Here is a 19,356-nt window from a genome sequence, read left to right as displayed (position 1 = left end):
TGGGGCCAAAAGGGACACGTGGTCGACAGGGGGGTGTCGCCCGGGGGCGGATCTGGTTCCCAGGGGGCCGATGGGGGCGGATGCGCCGGGGGGACGGAGGGGCCTAGGGCCTCCGGCGGTGGTCTCCCGGGGGGCGGATCGGCTAGTAAATTACCTCGGTAATTCGTTGATGGGCTGGGACGGGGGGTAAGCTTGGCAAGGGCAGACATTGGATCGCGTGAACGCTTGGTGAATTCGCCTGATAAGGTGTCAATCAGGGGAAGAGGTGCACGGCCCCGGCGATCACCAGGCGATCGGGTGAACTGGTTGACGGACCGGGCGGCCGCGAGGGGTTTCCGTTGTGGGAAGCAGGCAGGCAGCGGGCCCGACAGGTTGCCAGTCAGGAAAGCGGTCAGGCAGCGCAGCGCACAGACTGTGAGTTAGCGCATCCGTTAGGCAGCGCAGTCTTGACGCTTTAAGATTCTCGACTCGTGAAGTAGTGTGGAACCGTGAGCGGATCACACTATCACGGGGGAAACATGTATGACCAAGACTGCATCCCGCCAGGTCGGCGAGAGAGGATGACACCCAGCCACCCCGCCACCCCGCCACCCCGCCACCCCGCCACCCCGCCACCCCGCCACCCCGCCACCCCGCCACCCCGCCACCCCGCCACCCCGCCACCCCGCCACCAAACCTAATGAGAGCGATGTCGAAGTGGAAGGTCTGCAACTCTATTTCTGGGAACACTATCAGCTATCCGAGGATAACACAATACCTTTCTCTACTGAAAGTTCCCTCAGGCCTAAGAACTGGTCCTCAAGAAAGAGATTCATTCATACGATACATACGATACTCTACGGTACGGCAACCTTTGCAGTTCAGTTTGCTTCTACAATGATGTCTTCGCCTGTATTCCCCGATCTCTTTGAGAAATAGTTCCATGTTGGGCGAGAAGTGTCGTCTTTGCTATTGCTTTATTTGCAAGTTACACACCTACGGCATTTTTTACCTTTCGATTACCTCTGTGGATGTGGCCTTTGAGCTCACCTATGGGTGGAAAGGAACAATAGCCACACTACCTAACATTGCATTGTTCACTGGAGTGATGATTGGAGTATGACGAACATAGGCTTCTCCAAAAGGTACGCAAAACTACTTGCACTCAACGTCAATGTACCCCTACCCGAAGAAAGACTACGAAGCCTGCTTTATGCAGCATGGATGATGCCTGCGGGGAATCTCATATTTGGATAGACCTCTCGCCCTAGCATTCACTGGTTTGTTCCATGCATCGGTATGGCCCTACTTGGCTGCAGTTTTGTCTGCATTTTCCAAAACTGTATGTACTACCTGATCGATAACTTCACGACCTACTCCGCATCCGCAATCGCTGCTAGTACATTTTCGCGAGCTATTTGTGCATGTTCCTTTCCATTATTTGCACGTCAACTATATATTAATCTCGGAGTCCAGTAGAGGTGCACTCTCATTGGCCTGGTTGCCTTGGAAATGATTCCAATCCCGTATGTGTTTATGAGATATGGCGTTTGCTTGAGATCCAAGAACCCTTATGGACACTGAGTTGCATAGGGCTCAATAAGATGCGCGTTCTAGCATATGATATCTCGCAGATATGGGTAACCAGACAGCCCATAGATGAGCTTCCGTGCCGATTAGATGGTAGCGCATCTCGAAACCATTCCAGGCTATGAGAGACACGTCTACCATTACCGATCTTCACGTTATAGACGACCATTATCTAGATACACAATTCATGTTTATATAGGGCGCAAGGTCTTACCAAACAGCATGCAATTTGAGTTCATGCAAGATTGATAAATAGACCTTCTCGTCTGGAGATCTTTGGCCAGAAGAAGTAAGTTTTTTAATCTGAATTCGCTGACCAGATCTTCTTCATCAATGCTATAGCCGCTTCTATGGTTCTTGCAAGACGCCGTTTGTAGAAGCTGACCATCAAATTCAAACCCAATCTCGCGAGTCCTGGCCTATCATATCCACGCCAAATATGAGTAGAGAAAACAGAAGCCCTCGGTCAACAGTGGTACCAAACAGCGAACTTATGTTCTTCAAAGACCTGACCACAATAATAGTTGAGTTAAGCGAGTGCGAGAACTCCATGTGAACGCACTGCCGCAAATACAGTCTAGCGGCATCTCTTAGTAGCTCAAAAAACTGTAGATGATGATCCAGAGTTCGAGACTCCAAGATCTCGTTGGTGAACTTTGGAGGGAGACATTTTTCAATCTGTTTCTCTAAGTCCTCGGCCTCCTGCAGTACCTCAAGAGGAGCAAGCACCAAATGCCAACAAATAAAGCTTATATCTACAGTGGTATATGCTCTGGCTTGGTGGAATCTGTTTTGCGCTGGATATGGTCAGGCGATTGCCTTAAATTCATTGACCGCTGTTTTTCATTTTCCTACATATCTCCGAAACTCTGAACTAAACTTTAAAAAAGTTAGATTATAAAAAGTGAAATCTGTTCTAAATTTTGCTGTCTAGTTTTTAAAGTATCTAGAGAACCCCCCTAGTTTGCTATCAGACCACAGATCACAGGCTTGATAACCATAAGTCCCAGGATTGCGCGACCAGCCTCTCCCGCATTGTCAGATGCAACGCCGTTAGTAAGATCACCCCATGGAGAAACCTGTGCGATGTCAGCTCCAACGAGGTTGATTCCAGCGAGGCCGTCAATTATCGACAATATTTCTCTGGAAGACCATCCTCCAGCTATAATAGATCCAGTGGCTGGTGCAGAAGCTGAGTCCACAACGTCAATGTCAAAACTAATGTAGACTGGACAGTCACCGAGCTGTTTCTTGATCTTTTCAATGATTCCGTCAATCTTGTCAATATCTCTTGCCATGATCTTGCTGAACTTGGACTCCGTGTAGTCTCTCGTAGGGTCTCCTCTGTCTTCGTACCATCCACGAAGTCCTGCATGGCTGTTGTTTTCTGCAGTCCACCCTTTTCTGTGAGCCCAATAAAGATAAGTTCCATGGTTCAAAGCAGCATAGTCTGTCACATTTGGGTTCATATAGTATGGATCCACAGTATCCAGGTGGGCATCAAAATGTAGAACACTGACTTTTCCGTATTTCTCAAATGCAGCACGGATACCTGAGTAAGTAACGGTGTGGTCACCGCCCAAGGCCAAAAACCGAGGATACTTCCCTTGGTTGGTCTTTGTGGTAGTGTGGTTTATGAGTGACCTTTCCGACCGGTAAGCTGGTCTAAAGCAACTCTGTTATCCACAGGGGTCATTGTAACATTACCGCAGTCAACAATTTTGGCCCAACTGTTCCATGGGTTAAATCCTTCTTTGTAGGGAGAGAACACTGCAGAGTACTTTCTAGTACCTTGTCTGATCGCGTCTGGGCCGAAACGGGATCCCGGCTTATACGAGATTCCGGTGTCAAAGGGAGCACCTAAGATAGCAATATCGACCTCCAGCTCACTCATCATGTCCGGATCAAAGCAGTGTGCCTCTGCCGGAAAGTGGCCAAATGTAAGGAATCCAGATTTCGAGATTCCGTTGTATCTATCTGGTTGTGGAGGATCCAGGTCCGAAGTGTCGTCCGGGTCTCTGTACTCTATCTTCTGTGAAGCAATGTGGGACTGGCCAGCTGGAAGAGTGATATCGGAACTGAAGACCAGAGCATTGGTTTTCTGGCAGCCTTGTAGTAGTTCTCGAGAAACTTAATTTTAGAGTCCTCGTACTTTTTCACCAAGGCATCGGGAACAGTGACCTCGTGAGGGACCAGGAGCTGTGCTGAATGTCAATGTGCGCACCAAACGTGCAGTACGCTAGCAGAATAGTGACAAGAACGTTCTTTCAAGCATATTCGAATTTCTTGAATTTTTCGATAATCGAATTCGGTTACTAAATATCAGATAAAGCCTGGCCCGAGCGCACCTTTCCTAATTTCGAAGTTCGGCTGATAACGAGATCGCCTGAATTCGGCTGGAGCAGTGTTCACGAATTTCCACAGCTAGCCTGCATCTTCGTCTGGTCCATCTTTGATAATGTAGACTTGGCACGACTTTATGCAATATACTCTTGGCCCGACCTAACTGCACAATTACAAAGTATTCAGGTTCCCTAGCTCCAGTTTCCAAACAGAGCATCCAGTATGGGTCTCACAATCATCTTTCATAAAACCTCAAACAGGTGTAACAGTCTCTCTAATAGAAGATAAAAAACTGGTCCATATAATTCTTGTATTGTTCCATTTGATTGGTACATCAGTAGCTCACCGAAAGTTCAGAATTGCGGGAAATAGTTAGAATTATTTGATAACTTTAGATAATCTGACATGTCTTGGCACGGTAGGAAATATATGTTAGAAAATATCATCTGTGAATTTTAAAAAGCGATTGCGGCCTATGGCCACATCATGCCATGGGATCTTATCAGTAGGCTTCTGCCTGCAACCCAAACTTCAGGCACTATCAGGGTGTCAGGTGTTTTTTTCTCCAAGTCGGGCTGTTTCTTGGTCTTCGGGCATCTATGCATGAGAACTAATGAAACGCCCGAATTGACAGTGCTAGTCAGAAAATCTTATCTTGCCAGGCAGCGATTAGCCTTTGTCGACAATTTGTGAGCTACGGTGTATATATAGCTTTTGGCATTTTTACTGGTTGCCTAACGATGTCACAAAAGGAAAAAGATAACGTTGCCATCGTTTATGAAAGCAGGGAGTCAGAAACAGATCCTGCTGCTGTCACTAACTGTGTGCAAACCGAGGAGCAGCTTAGTCCCTACAGATGGAACAATCCCTTCCTACAGGTTGCTTGGGGAGGCCTAATCACGGCCATGACGTCCGGGCTATATGTGGCGCTCACTGGTATTGGAGCAGGTGGAGGAAAACCTGAATCGCAGGCTGTCTCATCAATTGGGGTGTCGCTTGGAGACGCAACATGGATTTTCTCTTCGTTTGCAGCAGGGATCTTGATGAATAAAATTCGTCCAAGGTTCACGCTAATGCTAGGTGCAGCTGGGTTTTCGCTGTATGTGGCAGGATACTGGTATTTTGATGTCAAAGGTCAAAAGTGGTTTCCTATCACAGCTGGTACTCTTTCTGGTTGCGTTTCCGGATTTTTGTGGGCCACACAGAACTTCTTAATCGCTTGCTATGCAAAAGAAAACGAAAAGGGCACGTACGTGGCTCTCAATCATATTGTTTTTGTTTGTGGTGGTGTCATAGGCTCAATGATTGCCGTGTGCTTAAACAGAAACGTTGTGGAGGGTAACAGGGGCGTGGTCTGGGAGCTGTACCTAATCTTTGTGATTGTGAACGTGACAGCAGTCGTATTCGCCTATTTCACCGCAGACCCAGACGACGTGCGTAGAAACGATGGATCCAAGATAGCTGTGTTTAAACCTCCAACCGTTAAGCAGGCAGTGCTGAACATGTTGAACGCATTCAAAGAGGTGCGTATCCTGCTGATGATAACACCGCTGTTTGTGGCCGAGTGCCTCTTTCCTTTCTTCTCGTCGTTGAACTCACACATGTTCACTACACGTGCACGCACACTTAACAATATGTTTTTCTGGTTTGCACAGATTCCCGGGCCTGGGTGTTTGGCTGGTTGACCGATCGAAAGGGGATGGGAAGACGAGGCAGGGGATATTTAGGTCTGTTTGTGACTTTTTTGTTTGTGAACGGAGCGTTCATTGGAGTTGCAGCCATGATGGGCACTTGGGGTCTTGAAAAGTTTGACCGGGCTGTTCCCCTTTACATTGACTGGAAGGAGAAGAAATTTGGAGGGCTTTTTGTTTGGTACTTCATTGCGGGTTTCTCGTATTCTCTGGTCATGAGCATGCGTGTGTGGATCACCGGCTCATTTTCAAACGATCCCCAGAAGCAGGCACCATACGCTGGCATCATCCCCATGTTCCAGGCCTTGGGTGTGACCGTTGGGTTCGGCATTGACGCGGCCTCTGTCCCGTACCTAAATATCATGTGCTGCTGGTGGATTTTGTACGTCGTCGGCATGGCCCTGGAATTTGTGGTTATCAGATACCACATTGCCGATACCGACTACTTTAAGGAAGAGGATGTTGTCGTGCCGGCCGAGTTCGCTACAATCCTCCAAGAGAAATAAATAGTGTCTAAGATTTGAGCTATGTTCTTCAACGCCTCACACCGTACTTATCTTAAATCATTTCCACTGCATTATTCTTATGGAGGGAACGGTAAGCGTACGGCCTTACAAGTCAAAGAAACAGCGCCCCTGTGATGTTTGTCGTCGACGTAAGAGCAGGTGTGAAATAGTGGGAAGTCCTCCTTGTAAGCAATGTGTAAAGCTGAGCTTGCCGTGCGAGTTCAAAACACGGGCCTTAAACCGGCATCACAAGAACATGGAAGTGGAGTCAATCACTGTGGTTGTCGACCAACTTTCACCCCCCACAGGCACTTCTCATTCACTTTCCAATGATCACTTTCCTACAAGGCAACAGACAGCTGAGAACTATACAAGCCCGAAGACTCGCGATCCCATGGACCACTCGCTTGTTCAAGTTCCACAGGATCCGTCAGAGATGTCTTCACAACGTCTTTCTAGTTTTAAAGACATACCCGTCTCTAAGCTGTTGTCCTTCAACTCTGAACTGGATAGGTTTCCGTTCGACGAAAACATGTGGGAGCAGATCTGCGATTTCTTCTCAGAGCCGATGACCGACGACTCTTTGTTGGAAAGACAAGAAACTAAAGACGACTACCTGGAACCTCCAGATAACAACACAGATGACAATACTTCGTTGGATGCAAGACAGGACCACACCTTTAATCTTTTGTTTGAGTCGTCATATCTGGACTCGTACGTTGTGTCGCAGCTCCCGGTGGACCCAACGGGCGAGCTGAGATGCGGAGAGTTTATTTTGCGCAAGATGTGCAACAGCCGGCCTCCGACAGTGGTCAACTTCCAGCCTGCAGCTCCCAAGCTTAGAGAGCAGAACCGGGAGATATACAAAATCATTGGGCGAGACGGACCCAAGCTCATGATGCTGTTTTTCAGACACGTGAACCCGTTCTTCCCGGTGTTCTCCAGGGGGCGTTTCTACTATTCTGTTCACCAAGATACCAATGGCTTTGAGTTCAGTCTCCTATCGTCCATGTTCAGCTTGGCGCTCGACTGGTGGACATTTGACCCGGAGCTATGTATGAAAGACAAGCCCGACGTTGAGTCGTTGCTGGAGTTTACTCGCTCGTCAATTACACGTGAGATGAGCCAGCCCAGATACGGTACATTGCAAGCGTGCTTACTGCTCTCCCAAAAACGCCCAGTGAATGGCGACTGCTCCTTTGTATGCTCAATCCTTAGCATTGGGGTCGCACTGGCTCAAAGCAAAGGGCTGAATGTTGATTGTCAGGACTGGGACATGCCCGCGTGGGAAAAGCGTATACGTCGCAGACTTTGGTGGACACTCTTTGTACAGGAGAAGTGGTTTAGTGTGCTCCTGGGAACCCCAAGTCATATCAATAAAAAGGATTGGGATGTGTCCATGATTACCAGTAATGATTTTGTCCACTATCCAGACCCCGTCGTTGGCAAGAACACCTATCTCTACAGCGTCAGGAGCTTCTGCACGCTCGTGGAGCTCACGCTTATTATTGACTCCATTCAGGATGAGCTTCTTCATTTGCGTTCTCTACGTGGACCACCAATACAAGTGCTCAACAAGGCTACGATATTTCTTGATCAAATAGACAGCCTCCACAAAAACTGTCCCGACTTCCTAAAGTTAGAAAACTACGAGGAGACGTGGCAAATCAGTGCCAATGGATCACTAAACCTTGCCTTCTATACAGCAAAGTGTATTATCTGGCGTACCGTGCTACACCGGTTCCGCGATTGCTACAGTTGCGAGAAATCAGAGGTGATTCGCAAATTCTCTGTCCTAAAAGACACGCTCACGAATGAAGAGGTGGCCGCAGAAACTCTTGTACTTGAAAAGGCGGTTACTTATGCCGAGGAGCTAGTGGAGTTTCTCAGCAAGCTCCGACCGGTCCACTTTGAGTCTTTTTGGTACTCGTGGTCGCGGTACTGCTTTGCTACCATCTCCAATTTTTTCCTTCTACTGTTGGTTTCGGCAACGGACGACACACAGGGAAGCCGCATCAAGTCGGCATGCAGCCGTCTGAGGTGGCTCTTCCGCAGTCGACTATCCCAGTTCTGTGATCTAGACCTTGCTCTTGGGATCCTCGACTCTCTGTATGCGGCGGGCATCATGCGTCTACAAGGTTGCCCGGCAGCCTGATAAGAGATTTCGACTGGGTTGTGCACTACCCCTGGTTAAAACAGACACTATCTGCCGTGGCAACGAGATTTATCTGTATGTCACGTACACTGAGGGTTGCAAGCGCCCAGCTGGGAGCAATTGATATTGATACCCCGCTGGCAGACGTCTTGGCGCGGATGAACATACTTTTGGATGAGGCCCACAAAAATGGCTGTACATTGGTTAACTATCCAGAGCTCTGCTTCAGCACGTTTTTTGCCAGACACCTCATTCCTTTCGGCCCCGAGCTGGATAGATGGTTCTGCAAAGGCGACATTCTAACAAACCCAGAGTACTCGCCATTTTTTGAGCGAGCCAAAGGCTATGGCATCAGTGTCTGTGTTGGCTATGCTGAACTGACCGAGGATGGGGAGCACTTCAACACTGCGATTTTTGTGGATGGAGACGGAAACCTGATCAACAAGTACCGCAAGATGCATCTTCCTGGTGACAAGGAGCCACGGGAAAATGTACCAGTCCAGCACCTGGAAAAGCGATATTTTAAGGACGGAGACCTTGGGTTCAAGGCGTTCAGGTGGCCTGGCACCAAAGTGAAGGAAGGACCTATTCTGGGACAGCTTATCTGCAATGACCGCAGATGGGCCGAGTCGTGGCGTGTTCTCGGCCTGCAGGGTGCAGAGCTTGTACTTATTGGCTACAATACTCCGTCCACCTCATCCAACGGCATCGACGGAGTGCTGGTTGATGCTTCAAAATCGGAGGAGATGGCCATGTTTCATAACGAGCTATGCTGCCAGTACAACTCGTACGCCAACTGTACGTTTTCTATCTGCACGGCTCGCTGTGGCCTAGACGACGGTAAATGGGACATGATCGGCGGCTCGGTTATCGTCAACCCATACGGCGAGATTATTGCACGAAGCACCACCAAGGGAGACGAGCTGACGTGGGCCGACATCGATCTGGATCTGTGTATTGGCACACGCAAGCGCATTTTCGATTTTTCGAGACACAGACGGCCCGATCAGTATACACTGATCAGCACCCAAAAGGAAGTGATTCCTCCTCCAGCTTTACTTTGATTTATAGTTGCAATAAATTACTTCACTATATCAGATACTTGGTCACTTAAGCTTCCACTCTGCAAGCTCCTTAGCTTTCTGTCTTCTGACTTAGATTTATAGTTGCAATAAATTACTTCACTATATCAGATACGTGGTCACTTAAGCTTCTCCTCTGCAAGCTCCTTGGCTTTCTGTCTTCTGGCCTTGGAAAGACTTGCTCTCCACGCGAGATACTCGCCGCAGGTTGTAACCGGATACTTGGCTGGTTTTTCGCTGCTGACACAGGTGGGAAGCGGATTCAACACATATCTCTTGTCCACTCCAAAGAAGAACGGACAACTATATCTGTCCGTTCCCGAAGTATTGTTAACCACTCGGTGGACGGTGGATACAAACGTGTCGTTGGTCAGTCTCATCAGACAGTCGGCCACGTTGACCACAAATGTGTCCTCAATGTAGGGAGCCTTGACCCAGTTTCCGCTCTTATTCAGTACCTCGAGGCCTCCCACCATGTCCTGGTTGACCAAGGTAAAGCACTCAAAATCTGTGTGGGCTCCAATACCAACCTGCTCATCGGCATCCACCTTCTGTGGAGGATAGTGCACGAGTCGCATGCCTGCTGCCGGGAACTTGACCGCCTCGTCAAAATAATCCTCGGGCAAGTCCAAGGCCAGCGCCATGATGCGTATCAGCCGCCGCGATAGGGTGAGCAGGTGTCGATGGTAGTCAAAGATCTCTTTTTTAAAATTCTCCAGACCCTTACCCGTTGGCCACATATTCGAGTTCTCGTAGTGGTCGGGCTTCTCTGTTGGCTTTTCAGGGTCCTCCTCGAATTCGTACCCGAAGTTGAAGGCCTCGTACAAATCGTTGTACTTTTTGCCGTTCATATTGTACTCGGCCAGTGGGTGGTATCCATAGTAACAATTTTCCGGTAGCAACCCTGTATACACCTCCATTTTCTTTTCCATTGGCTGGCTGAAGAAGTTTCTGGCCTGACGAAAAGGGCCGCTGGCGATCTCCTTGGGAACACCATGGTTCTTCGCGTAGAAAAATCCGACCTTGGAGCACACTTCTCGGAGCTCTGTGCTCAAGCTCTTTCTCTCTTCAAAGTCATCCGACCACATGCGACTGATGTCCAAAATGGGAATGTGGTCAAAGTCGTCTACAGAGAAGTCGTTGTTCTCCCTGACTTCGATGCCGTTGGCGAGTCTCAAAATACCGGTAGTCATGCTGTCAATCAAAAACCTTGTTTTTGGCTATTTATAAAAATGCCAAGCCAGAAACGCTAGCTATTAACTAGGTCTTCTATCGGCCGGCTGCAGATAGCTCGCGATTGCCTTATCGCGATGCCCGATGCAGGGTGCCCGAGGAAAATCTTATCTGCCACTCCTGGCACCGGATCTGGAGGCTCACTATAAAGATAAGTGCGAGAGGTGACTGGCTGCAACACTCTAATGAGCTACGATCTGGTCATCTTCAATGGGTATCTTGCCTCAGCCTCCGGTGTTCTCCCACCGCCGTTCTGGATTGGGGTGAAAGGCGGCAAGGTAGCCACCATTTCCACCGAGGTCTTACAGGGCAAACAGGTTATCGATGCAGATGGCGGTATGATCACTCCGGGAGGCATTGACTCGCATACACATATTGACCAAGATGGCAGCAATGCTGGAGATACGTTCGAGTCTGCTACCAAGTCTGCGATCGCTGGTGGCACCACCACTGTACTCTGTTTTGCGGTGCAGCCATCTTCCGGGGTTGGAGCACTGGAGGCAGTCGAGAGCTACCAGAAGAGGGCACGTGGAAGCTGTTGGTGCGACTACGGGTTCCATCTTATTGTCACCAAGGCGACAGACCTGTTCCTCAACTGCGAACTGCCGCAATTGGTGGCAGAAAAGGGCATCACGTCCGTAAAGGTCTACATGACATATCCGGCATTGAAGGTGGACGACGGGCAGCTCATGAAGGTGCTTATCAAGAACAGGCTTTTGGGCGTTACAACCATGGTTCATGCAGAAAACTCCGACATTATTGACTATATTATTGAGCGTCTTGAGGATAAGGACTGGGTGGATCCCTTTTTCCATGCGGTTTCTCGGCCAATGGAGGCAGAGGACGAGGCTACATACCGCGCCATCACTATTGCAGGCCTCGTCGATTCTGCAATACTTCTTGTGCACATGTCTGCTCCCAATGCCTTGGACCATGTGAGGAGGGCTCGGGCCAGAAACATCCCCATCTATGCAGAAACCTGTCCGCAGTATCTTTTTCTCACCAGTGAGAACCTCAAGGGCCACTTCTGCTTCTGCCACGAGCACAAGACAGAGTCTTTTGCGGTCGCCCAGGACAAGTTTGAGCCATCCAAGTATATTTGTTCTCCCCCACTACGCGAGAGTGCGTCCGATCTTCAGGCTGTCTGGAAATACATCAGCAACGGAACTGTCACCACGTTTTCTTCCGACCACGCTCCTTCAATTTACGACCACCCAGAAGGCAAGAAAAAGGGCCTAGTCAACGGCAAAGGCAACTTCAAGAACGTTCCGAACGGGCTCCCAGGAATAGAGACGCGGATCCCCCTGCTCTATGCTCTGGGGGTGGAAACCGGGCGTATTTCGGTAGAGAAGTTCGTCGAAATCACGGCTACCAACCCTGCAAAGCTGTACGGGCTGTCAAACTTGAAGGGAGCCATTGTCCCTGGTGCAGATGCGGATATCGTTATATGGTATCCAAAGGACAAGATGCGTCCGTTCAGACTCACCAACTCGATGTTGCACCATGCTATTGACTACACGCCTTTTGAGGGCCTAATGTTCACCAACTGGCCCCGATACACCATCCTCCGCGGCCAAGTTGTGTGGGACCGCGACAGATCGGGGCTCGACGTCTCTGCTGCACCGGGAGAGTATCTTAAGCGCCAAACTAGCAGCTTGCCGGCTTTTGTCTCCAACAAGATCAAAGATTATCTAGAATAATATATCACAGAATAATATATCACAGAATAATATATCACAAGTATGTTTGGTTTCGCTGGAGCCGGGCATCCATAGACGACCTGAAGAGACTGTTTTTGCTCGTCTTACAGCCCATCCGGACTAGTCCTGACAGAATATTCACGCCACATAATGCGCCGTCAAGAACCTGGACTGTGGGGCCAACCAGCTCCTCCATTTTGGCCTTCATCTGAGTCATGCCTGCACAACCGAGGAGTAAACAGTCGGCCCCGCGTTGCTTCACCAGAGACATTGATGCCTCACCCATGGCTGCCACCACGTCTTCGAAAGGCGCTGTCTTGAGCTCTGCCACCGTGTAGCCAGACGAGGCTGCCCCCACGTAGAACCTTGTCATGCCATAAGCCTCCACGCTCTGTCTGTGTCTCGGCTCGGCTCTGGCATCGGTAGACACAATGCCGAATGTGTAGCCCAGTATCCTGGCTGTGTAGATGGCTGACTCCATGATGCCGGCAGCGGGCTTATCGAACTCCTCGCGCAGCGCATCGGTGAGCGGATGGTGCGAAAAACAGGCCACCAGGAACGCATCAAAGTAGTTTCCAGCCTCCTTGGCTCTGAGATCCCGGATGATTGCGCTGGCAGACATGATTCCGTCCACGGCGCACTCGATTGTCAGCGGGGCCGGAGCTGGCGCGGTATACCCGTACACCACGGTGTCCGGTGGCACGCAGCCAAGCAGCGACTCCAGGCAGTTGAGCGTCATGGTTTCAGTGGCATTGGGGTTGATCAGCAGAACTGCAATTGGGCGGTAGGCTGGGTCCAAGCCCAGCTGGCCGGTAGCTCTAGGGAGGTTGCCAAGATCCATTGACAGGTGCCGCTATGCGGCTGCATTCCGATATATATCTTATCTGCTTCGGGCAACCTACAGGCGCGGCGCAGCGACGAGCGGACTCTCTCCAGACACTCAGACGTGGCCCCGGCGCACTCCAATGTTATTCCTGCACGTGACCGGGGGTTCTGTGGGTTGCATATGTCTCCATTTTCGGTCAGAGTAGCTCAAAAAACTAATTAACTTAATCCTCAACTGATATGGGCAAAATTGTTGTTATTGGGTACGTATAAGCACTATGCCTGCTAATCGGTAGCTGTGGTGTGGTTGGCATGACTACCGCGCTGGAACTGGCGCAGCGTGGCCACAGCGTGGAGATCGTCGCCAGACACCTGCCTGGAGATGTGGACATCGAATATACCAGTCCTTTTGCCGGGGCTAACTGGGCCAGCTTTGCAGGCAAGAACGACATTGAAATGCAGGAGTGGGACCGCATTGGCTACTTCAAATTTATGGATCTGGCAGAGAACGCTCCGGGATCCAGTGTGATAAAGCGCACTTATCAGGTTCTCAACTCCGGCCTGGAGCCGTGGTTCAAGGATTTTGTGCAGGGATACAGAGAGCTGCCAGCTGACGAGCTGCGCCACGACGCCACACACGGGTACGAATTCACCACAGTGGCGATTTCTGTGTCGATCTACCTGCACTATCTGCTCCAGAAGTTGCTGGGTCTTGGGGTCAAGATCCACCGTGGCAACCTCAAGCATATCAAGGATGCAGCCAAGTATTTCTCGGACGGGACGCCAGACATGACCGTGAACTGCACCGGACTGCTGGCCTGTCGACTGGGCGGGGTGGTCGACGACAAGGTGTTTCCAATCAAGGGACAGGTCATCCTGTCGCGGAACAGCTGTCCAACAATGATATCCGTGAAAGGCTTTGAGCCCAAAGGCGAGTCTCTGTACATTTTCCCGCGGAAGGAGGGTGGCACGATCATCGGAGGCTGTTTCCGGGTGAACGACTGGACTCCGGATGTTGACGAGGGTCTGTTTGAGCGTACAGTAGCCAGAGCCAAGCAGTACTGCCCGGAGCTGTTTGAGGAAGGGGAGCTGGACGTGATGAAGGTCCAGTGCGGGCTCAGACCGGGCCGCAAGGGCGGAGCCCGGATTGAGAAGGAGTATATTGCCGGCGTGGGCAAGGTGGTGCACAACTACGGTGCAGCGGGCGCTGGCTACCAGAACTCGCACGGAATGGCCATGAAGACGGTGATGCTTGTGGAGTCGTTCCTGCGCGACTCCAAACTGTAGCTGTCTGGTTCGTACTGTTATAATATATTATTATAGGACAGACTCAATGCGCACCGAGTCCGTTTGTCCAGCTGTAGCATCCCATGATGAGCAGCATAGCAAGAAACGTGCTTACGAGGCTGGCGTAGTAGTACGCAGCGCGACGCGCCTCGCTTTTCAGAGCCACGATCTCGTTGATGGACGTGCCGAGCGTGCTGTATGAGCCGCAAAAGCCGCTGCCCAGGCCCTGCAACACGTCCAGCGGGAGCTGGCTGTTGACGACGGGGGGCCCCACACGCGTGGCACCGTGCGTGAGGACGTTGATCACGGCCAGAAGAATGCACGCGCTCAGGTTCGTGGTGAACGTTCCCACGGGGAACCAGGACCGCGCGTTGAGCTTGGCCAGATGAAAGCGGCTGAAGCACTCGAGGCTGCGCACAAATCTGGCAGGACCAGCCCTTTTCTGCCGATATCCCAAGCCCGGTGTCGTGAGGGTCGCAGCCAGGGCCGATCCCAGGTGGTATCCAACCATGGACACGTCCGTCTGGGTGAGAACCACAGAGAAAAACTCCATCACGCCGTATGCGTGATTGGGCAGCTGGGCCCCTTGGTTCAGAATATCCAAAGTCTGGGCGAGGATCTCGGCTACCAGGGTGGAAAAGCTCGAGAAACTGCCTATAAACCCTGAAGTCAGTGCTATCAGCACGAGTGTCTTCTTGTCTGCGGTTTTGCGGCCGTGCATCAGCACCTCCCTGGACATTATTGTGCGCATGTATAAAAATGCTCCCAAAGTTAAACGAAGACCAAGAGTACCAGATTAATTTAAAGTGTTGCAGACGCAGTTTAGCAAGTATCTCCAATATTAATCTACTGAGTTCAAGACGATTGTCAAATAGTTGTTGATGCTCTGCTATGACAAAAAGTTCGTGATCACCCAAACCTGTCGATTTGAAGGGGTTAGCAATATCCTTCTGACAATAATTCCGAACGCGGTAGCCTTAAGTGTCCAATAAGAATCCAACAAATCGGAGTTTGCCGTTCTTGTTCTTGCTCATCATAAAGTTTGAGTGAAAATGAAGAGATGATGAGATCAAAATCAATTTGTAATTCTTTTTAAGATTACTTTATATATACGAGTCACACAAATTCGACTTTACTTTTAAAAATATGGTAGATCATCCACAGACGAATTTATCCCTGATTAATATCAATCGCTTTTATATGTCTTTTATCTTCCTTCTCTCCGATGTTTCCTTCCCATCCGTTTGCTAGTAAGTAGCTGTTGAACTCTTGATCGAGCTCTTCGAAATCGACTTTAGAGGTATCAGGGACAAGAAATAAAACAAGTATGGCCCCCAAAATTGAAGCAGCACCAGAGACGTAGAAAGTGTATTTCTTCCCTAGATTTGTCTGAATTGGAGTGAAAGCTTCAACTCCAACAGCAGCGCCAGCTTTACCGACGGCTGCAGCAAACCCGTAAAGAGTCCCTCTCACTGCGGTGGGATAACATTCTGATGCCACAACGGATTGGAAATCTGCTGGTCCTGCATACATGACGATGTTCAACAACGCATATAGAATCACAAATAGTGCGGGTATCTTCACAAGATGATCGTAGGCTGCACCAACAACTATGGAGATTATTCCGTATAAGACGAAGCCAATGATTATCATTTGCTTCCTTTCGAGGTACCGAAAGAGTAGAATTCCAATAATCGCACCAAAGAATGCAAAGCTTCCGAGAAATAATTGCCATTCGGCAGTTTCTTTTATACTTGCATGTGGAACTGCAACTTGTAACACTGATGCGCTAAAGATGTTATTAGGATAGATACAAAAATCCATCATAAACCACATCAAGCTAACCCCTATGATTTCTTTCCAAAGCTTTTTGACCATTAAAATGTAAGGGACCTTGCTTTGGATTGCATTTTTCTTGTACACCTCGGCATGATCCATCTTCATTCGGAAATAATAGATTGCCAATGGAAGGATGGCTCCAAATGCAAAACAACTTCTCCAGATACCATTTGGATGATCTTCCCCCCAGATTGAAAAAAAAATGAGGAAAACAATGGTAGCAAAAGGAAGTCCAAAACCAATAGGGACATTAGTAGAAAGAATAAATGGAACCAGCCTCTTTTTCTTTCCTAATCTCTCGCTCGCAGCTTCAATTGCTGAGGAGGCCGAAGTGGGATATTCGGCTCCAACACCAGCACCAGCGATACCCCTACTGATGGTAAGCATCCATAGTAAACCTTGAACAGAGGTCCCTGAAGCACAAGCACATAGAATAGAACCAAGGATGATGAATGCCGTACTCAAAGAGAATGCAGGCTTTCTTCCTATGCGATCGACAAAAACTCCAACTAGAACTTGCCCAATAATATTTGAAACTAAAGCCGCATTGGAAACTCTTGTTTTCCAGGCTCCATCATAGGCTTTATAATGACTAGCGAGAAGCGCATTGATCATTGTAATACAACCTTGCTGATAACCATCAGAAACAAAAGCACATCCGCCAGTGAACACTGCGCCAAAGTTACGTAGTGTCGACTGCTTTTTTTCAAATTCAGGCTCGATCTCATTCGTAATCTCGTAGCCCACTTCTTCGGTGGAACTTTTACCAAGTTTAGAAAACATATCCACTGGCTACACCATGTTCTCAAAGAGTCTTTATATAGCTGATGTTAGCTGACTGAATACCTTTTGGGTCGGAAGACCATGAGTTGCACGTGTACTAGTTTTTATTTCCCTGAAAAAAATACATTCTTCTTATTGCATAGAGATGAGTTGCACGTGTTGTAGTTTTTTTATTTCCGTGAGAATAACACCTTCTTTTTATGCATAGTTACCATATGGGGCACGGACTACATTGTATGGCGGCCAAAGAAGCGGCGAAAGATACCAAGAAATCACCGACTTGTCTGCGGGATTATCACGTGTTCAAAAAAGGCGTTTCCAAGTAGGGCGTCGATAAATTCAAAACCTATTCGATCTACCACGTGTCGTACCTTTCCCCCAACTTGTCCTTGTCAAGGATTTCTAGATAAACTGAGGAATTTCCAAATCACATCCATGAGTTCTTTAGCTTTCCTAGCATTCCTTTGGTATTGTTCATATGTTTTTGCACTGCCAACCGAACTATTGAATCTTAATCTTGAATATTCCAGTCATAGACCTGAAAACGCCCGCAACATCAGATATGAATTCAATCACGGCCTAGCGTCTGGAGATCCCACAAACACGTCCATTATTTTGTGGACTCGTTTGACACCTGAGGATGGGGTAAGAGAGGAAACGACGGTTTTTCTGCAAATTGCAGATAACGTACTTTTCGAAAATAGCACCGAATACTGTATTACTACTGGTCCTGAGATAGACTATACAGTGAAAGTGGACGTTGAAGGCCTTCAGCCAGGGAAGTCTTATTTCTATCGCTTTTATGGGCCTTCTGGTAGCTCTACAATGGTAGCTACCACTAAGACATTACCAGCATCCGAGTCCCTAGACACGGTTAACTTTGCTGTGTACTCGTGTTCAAATTTTGCTAATGGATTTTTCACCAGCTATAGAATGCCCGCGCTCAAGAACTCGGTTGACTATGTGATTCATCTTGGAGATTACATCTACGAGTACGGTAACGGCAAATATACTAACGGGACAGGTCTTGATAGAGAACACCATCCTCTTCATGAATGCTGGACATTAGATGATTACAGAGTAAGGCACAGTCAGTACAAAGGTGACTCTGACTTGCAGGCCTCACATGCGAAATTTCCCTGGATAGTAGTTTGGGATGATCACGAAGTCGCTGACAATAGCTGGCTACGTGGGTCTGTGAACTCTGATGGGTTCCAATTTTACAAAAGACGCGAAAATGCCATCAGGGCATATATGGAGTGGATGCCTATTCGTCCGAATGCGTCTAATCCGTACAAAATTTGGCGAAAGCTGGAGTTTGGCAATTTGATCGATTTGATGATGTTGGACACAAGACACTACTCTCGGGACATAACGGACGTTTACAGGAACACACAACTGATTGCGGGTCTTGCTGATGTTGAAGAGCGTACCATGATGGGATTTGACCAAGAGGATTGGCTTTACGAGTCACTTAAGAATTCTGATAAGGTTTGGAAACTTATAGGAAGTCAAACTGTTATTGCAGAAGTAGATTTCACTCCGATTGGCGATATTATTGGGCCACCATTTGCGGTCAAGAATTACGATACTTTTGATGGGTATACGGCCAATAGGAGAAGATTGCTGGAAGCTATATCCCAAAATCATGTCAACAATACGGTCATTCTGGCAGGTGATTTCCACATTGCATGGATCAATGAACTTTTTTTGAATAAGTCTGAGTATGACATGACGACGGGGAAAGGCAGTCTGGCAGTAGAGCTGGCCACATCTGCATGCAGCTCGCCCTCGACCTTCCCTCGCAACTCCACTCTGGAACAATGTTATGATACGTCCAAGAAACTATTGGAAGGAAACTCAGGGCTTATATGGAATGAGGGCTACTACCGCGGCTACTTCGAGCTTGAGGTGTCATCCGCGAAGATGGAAGTCACGTATTTTGGTGTCAATATTTCCAATAGCGATCCGCAAGAGTACAAACTTGCTTCCTTTGAAATTTTAAGAGACTCCAATCATGTTCATAGAGACATAGCACGTCCTAGCTACGGTTATCTGGACAAACGTGTTCAAAAATGAAGCAATTACTTGATCTACAGTAATCTCTATCGTGCTCCTGCAGTCACTATAGTTTCGTGTTGCAGGTACAAAACTCCGTGACTCTTCCATAAACGCGAGGAACAACAATGACTAACTTCCCTAGGAGCGGAGGAGAAGACAATAGCTCTTGCTCACCGCACAATGTTATCGGTAATGACCTCATTTTGCTGTTTTCTCTGTGATATCGTGCATACGGCTATATAACTGCAACTTGCTCTAAACAAAAGGACCAATGCCACTGCC

At 48.6% G+C, this 19,356-nt stretch overlaps 10 protein-coding genes across 10 annotated transcripts; 5 read left to right on the top strand and 5 right to left on the bottom strand.

The window, feature by feature from the left end:
• Window positions 1-1,176: 1,176 nt before the first annotated feature.
• Window positions 1,177-3,858, bottom strand: OGAPODRAFT_82401 (uncharacterized protein; the record flags this gene model as incomplete). Its single annotated transcript, XM_018356612.1, has 3 exons — window positions 3,214-3,858; window positions 2,775-3,175; window positions 1,177-1,185 (listed from the first exon to the last, which is right to left on the bottom strand). Exons 1-3 carry the CDS (start codon window positions 3,464-3,466, stop codon window positions 1,177-1,179), a joined length of 663 nt encoding a protein of 220 aa, XP_018211848.1. The 5' UTR covers window positions 3,467-3,858.
• Window positions 3,859-4,640: 782 nt separating this feature from the next.
• OGAPODRAFT_16380 (uncharacterized protein) lies at window positions 4,641-6,078 on the top strand. The gene is made up of 2 exons (XM_018354387.1): window positions 4,641-4,758; window positions 4,791-6,078. Exons 1-2 carry the CDS (start codon window positions 4,690-4,692, stop codon window positions 5,595-5,597), a joined length of 876 nt encoding a protein of 291 aa, XP_018211847.1. The 5' UTR covers window positions 4,641-4,689; the 3' UTR covers window positions 5,598-6,078.
• A 2,263-nt stretch (window positions 6,079-8,341) lies between these two features.
• OGAPODRAFT_48498 (uncharacterized protein) lies at window positions 8,342-9,328 on the top strand (the record flags this gene model as incomplete). Its single annotated transcript, XM_018355589.1, has 1 exon — window positions 8,342-9,328. One exon carries the CDS (start codon window positions 8,342-8,344, stop codon window positions 9,326-9,328), a length of 987 nt encoding a protein of 328 aa, XP_018211846.1.
• A 170-nt stretch (window positions 9,329-9,498) lies between these two features.
• OGAPODRAFT_43259 (uncharacterized protein) lies at window positions 9,499-10,467 on the bottom strand (the record flags this gene model as incomplete). The annotated part of the gene is made up of 1 exon (XM_018355450.1): window positions 9,499-10,467. A coding segment is annotated over one exon (969 nt), but the record flags the coding sequence as incomplete, so codon positions are not given.
• A 297-nt stretch (window positions 10,468-10,764) lies between these two features.
• Window positions 10,765-12,279, top strand: OGAPODRAFT_8172 (uncharacterized protein; the record flags this gene model as incomplete). The annotated part of the gene is made up of 1 exon (XM_018356559.1): window positions 10,765-12,279. One exon carries the CDS (start codon window positions 10,765-10,767, stop codon window positions 12,277-12,279), a length of 1,515 nt encoding a protein of 504 aa, XP_018211844.1.
• Window positions 12,280-12,313: 34 nt separating this feature from the next.
• OGAPODRAFT_8171 (uncharacterized protein) lies at window positions 12,314-13,120 on the bottom strand (the record flags this gene model as incomplete). Its single annotated transcript, XM_018356558.1, has 1 exon — window positions 12,314-13,120. The coding sequence occupies one exon, from the start codon at window positions 13,118-13,120 to the stop codon at window positions 12,314-12,316; it is 807 nt and encodes a 268-aa protein (XP_018211843.1).
• A 285-nt stretch (window positions 13,121-13,405) lies between these two features.
• Window positions 13,406-14,415, top strand: OGAPODRAFT_16379 (uncharacterized protein). Its single transcript, XM_018354386.1, has one exon. The coding sequence runs from the start codon at window positions 13,417-13,419 to the stop codon at window positions 14,389-14,391; it is 975 nt and encodes a 324-aa protein (XP_018211842.1). The 5' UTR covers window positions 13,406-13,416; the 3' UTR covers window positions 14,392-14,415.
• A 19-nt stretch (window positions 14,416-14,434) lies between these two features.
• OGAPODRAFT_8169 (uncharacterized protein) lies at window positions 14,435-15,130 on the bottom strand (the record flags this gene model as incomplete). The annotated part of the gene is made up of 1 exon (XM_018356553.1): window positions 14,435-15,130. The coding sequence occupies one exon, from the start codon at window positions 15,128-15,130 to the stop codon at window positions 14,435-14,437; it is 696 nt and encodes a 231-aa protein (XP_018211841.1).
• Window positions 15,131-15,544: 414 nt separating this feature from the next.
• OGAPODRAFT_76364 (uncharacterized protein) lies at window positions 15,545-17,013 on the bottom strand (the record flags this gene model as incomplete). Its single annotated transcript, XM_018356167.1, has 1 exon — window positions 15,545-17,013. The coding sequence occupies one exon, from the start codon at window positions 17,011-17,013 to the stop codon at window positions 15,562-15,564; it is 1,452 nt and encodes a 483-aa protein (XP_018211840.1). The 3' UTR covers window positions 15,545-15,561.
• Window positions 17,014-17,448: 435 nt separating this feature from the next.
• OGAPODRAFT_99951 (uncharacterized protein) lies at window positions 17,449-19,350 on the top strand (the record flags this gene model as incomplete). The annotated part of the gene is made up of 1 exon (XM_018358113.1): window positions 17,449-19,350. The coding sequence occupies one exon, from the start codon at window positions 17,449-17,451 to the stop codon at window positions 19,090-19,092; it is 1,644 nt and encodes a 547-aa protein (XP_018211839.1). The 3' UTR covers window positions 19,093-19,350.
• Window positions 19,351-19,356: the final 6 nt, after the last annotated feature.

Source organism: Ogataea polymorpha, assembly GCF_001664045.1.
Source record: "Ogataea polymorpha strain NCYC 495 leu1.1 chromosome Unknown OGAPOscaffold_3, whole genome shotgun sequence".
Classification (NCBI taxonomy): domain Eukaryota; kingdom Fungi; phylum Ascomycota; class Pichiomycetes; order Pichiales; family Pichiaceae; genus Ogataea; species Ogataea polymorpha.
The sequence above is the reverse complement of the archived record's forward strand: the minus strand, read 5'-3'. Positions and strand labels throughout refer to the sequence as shown.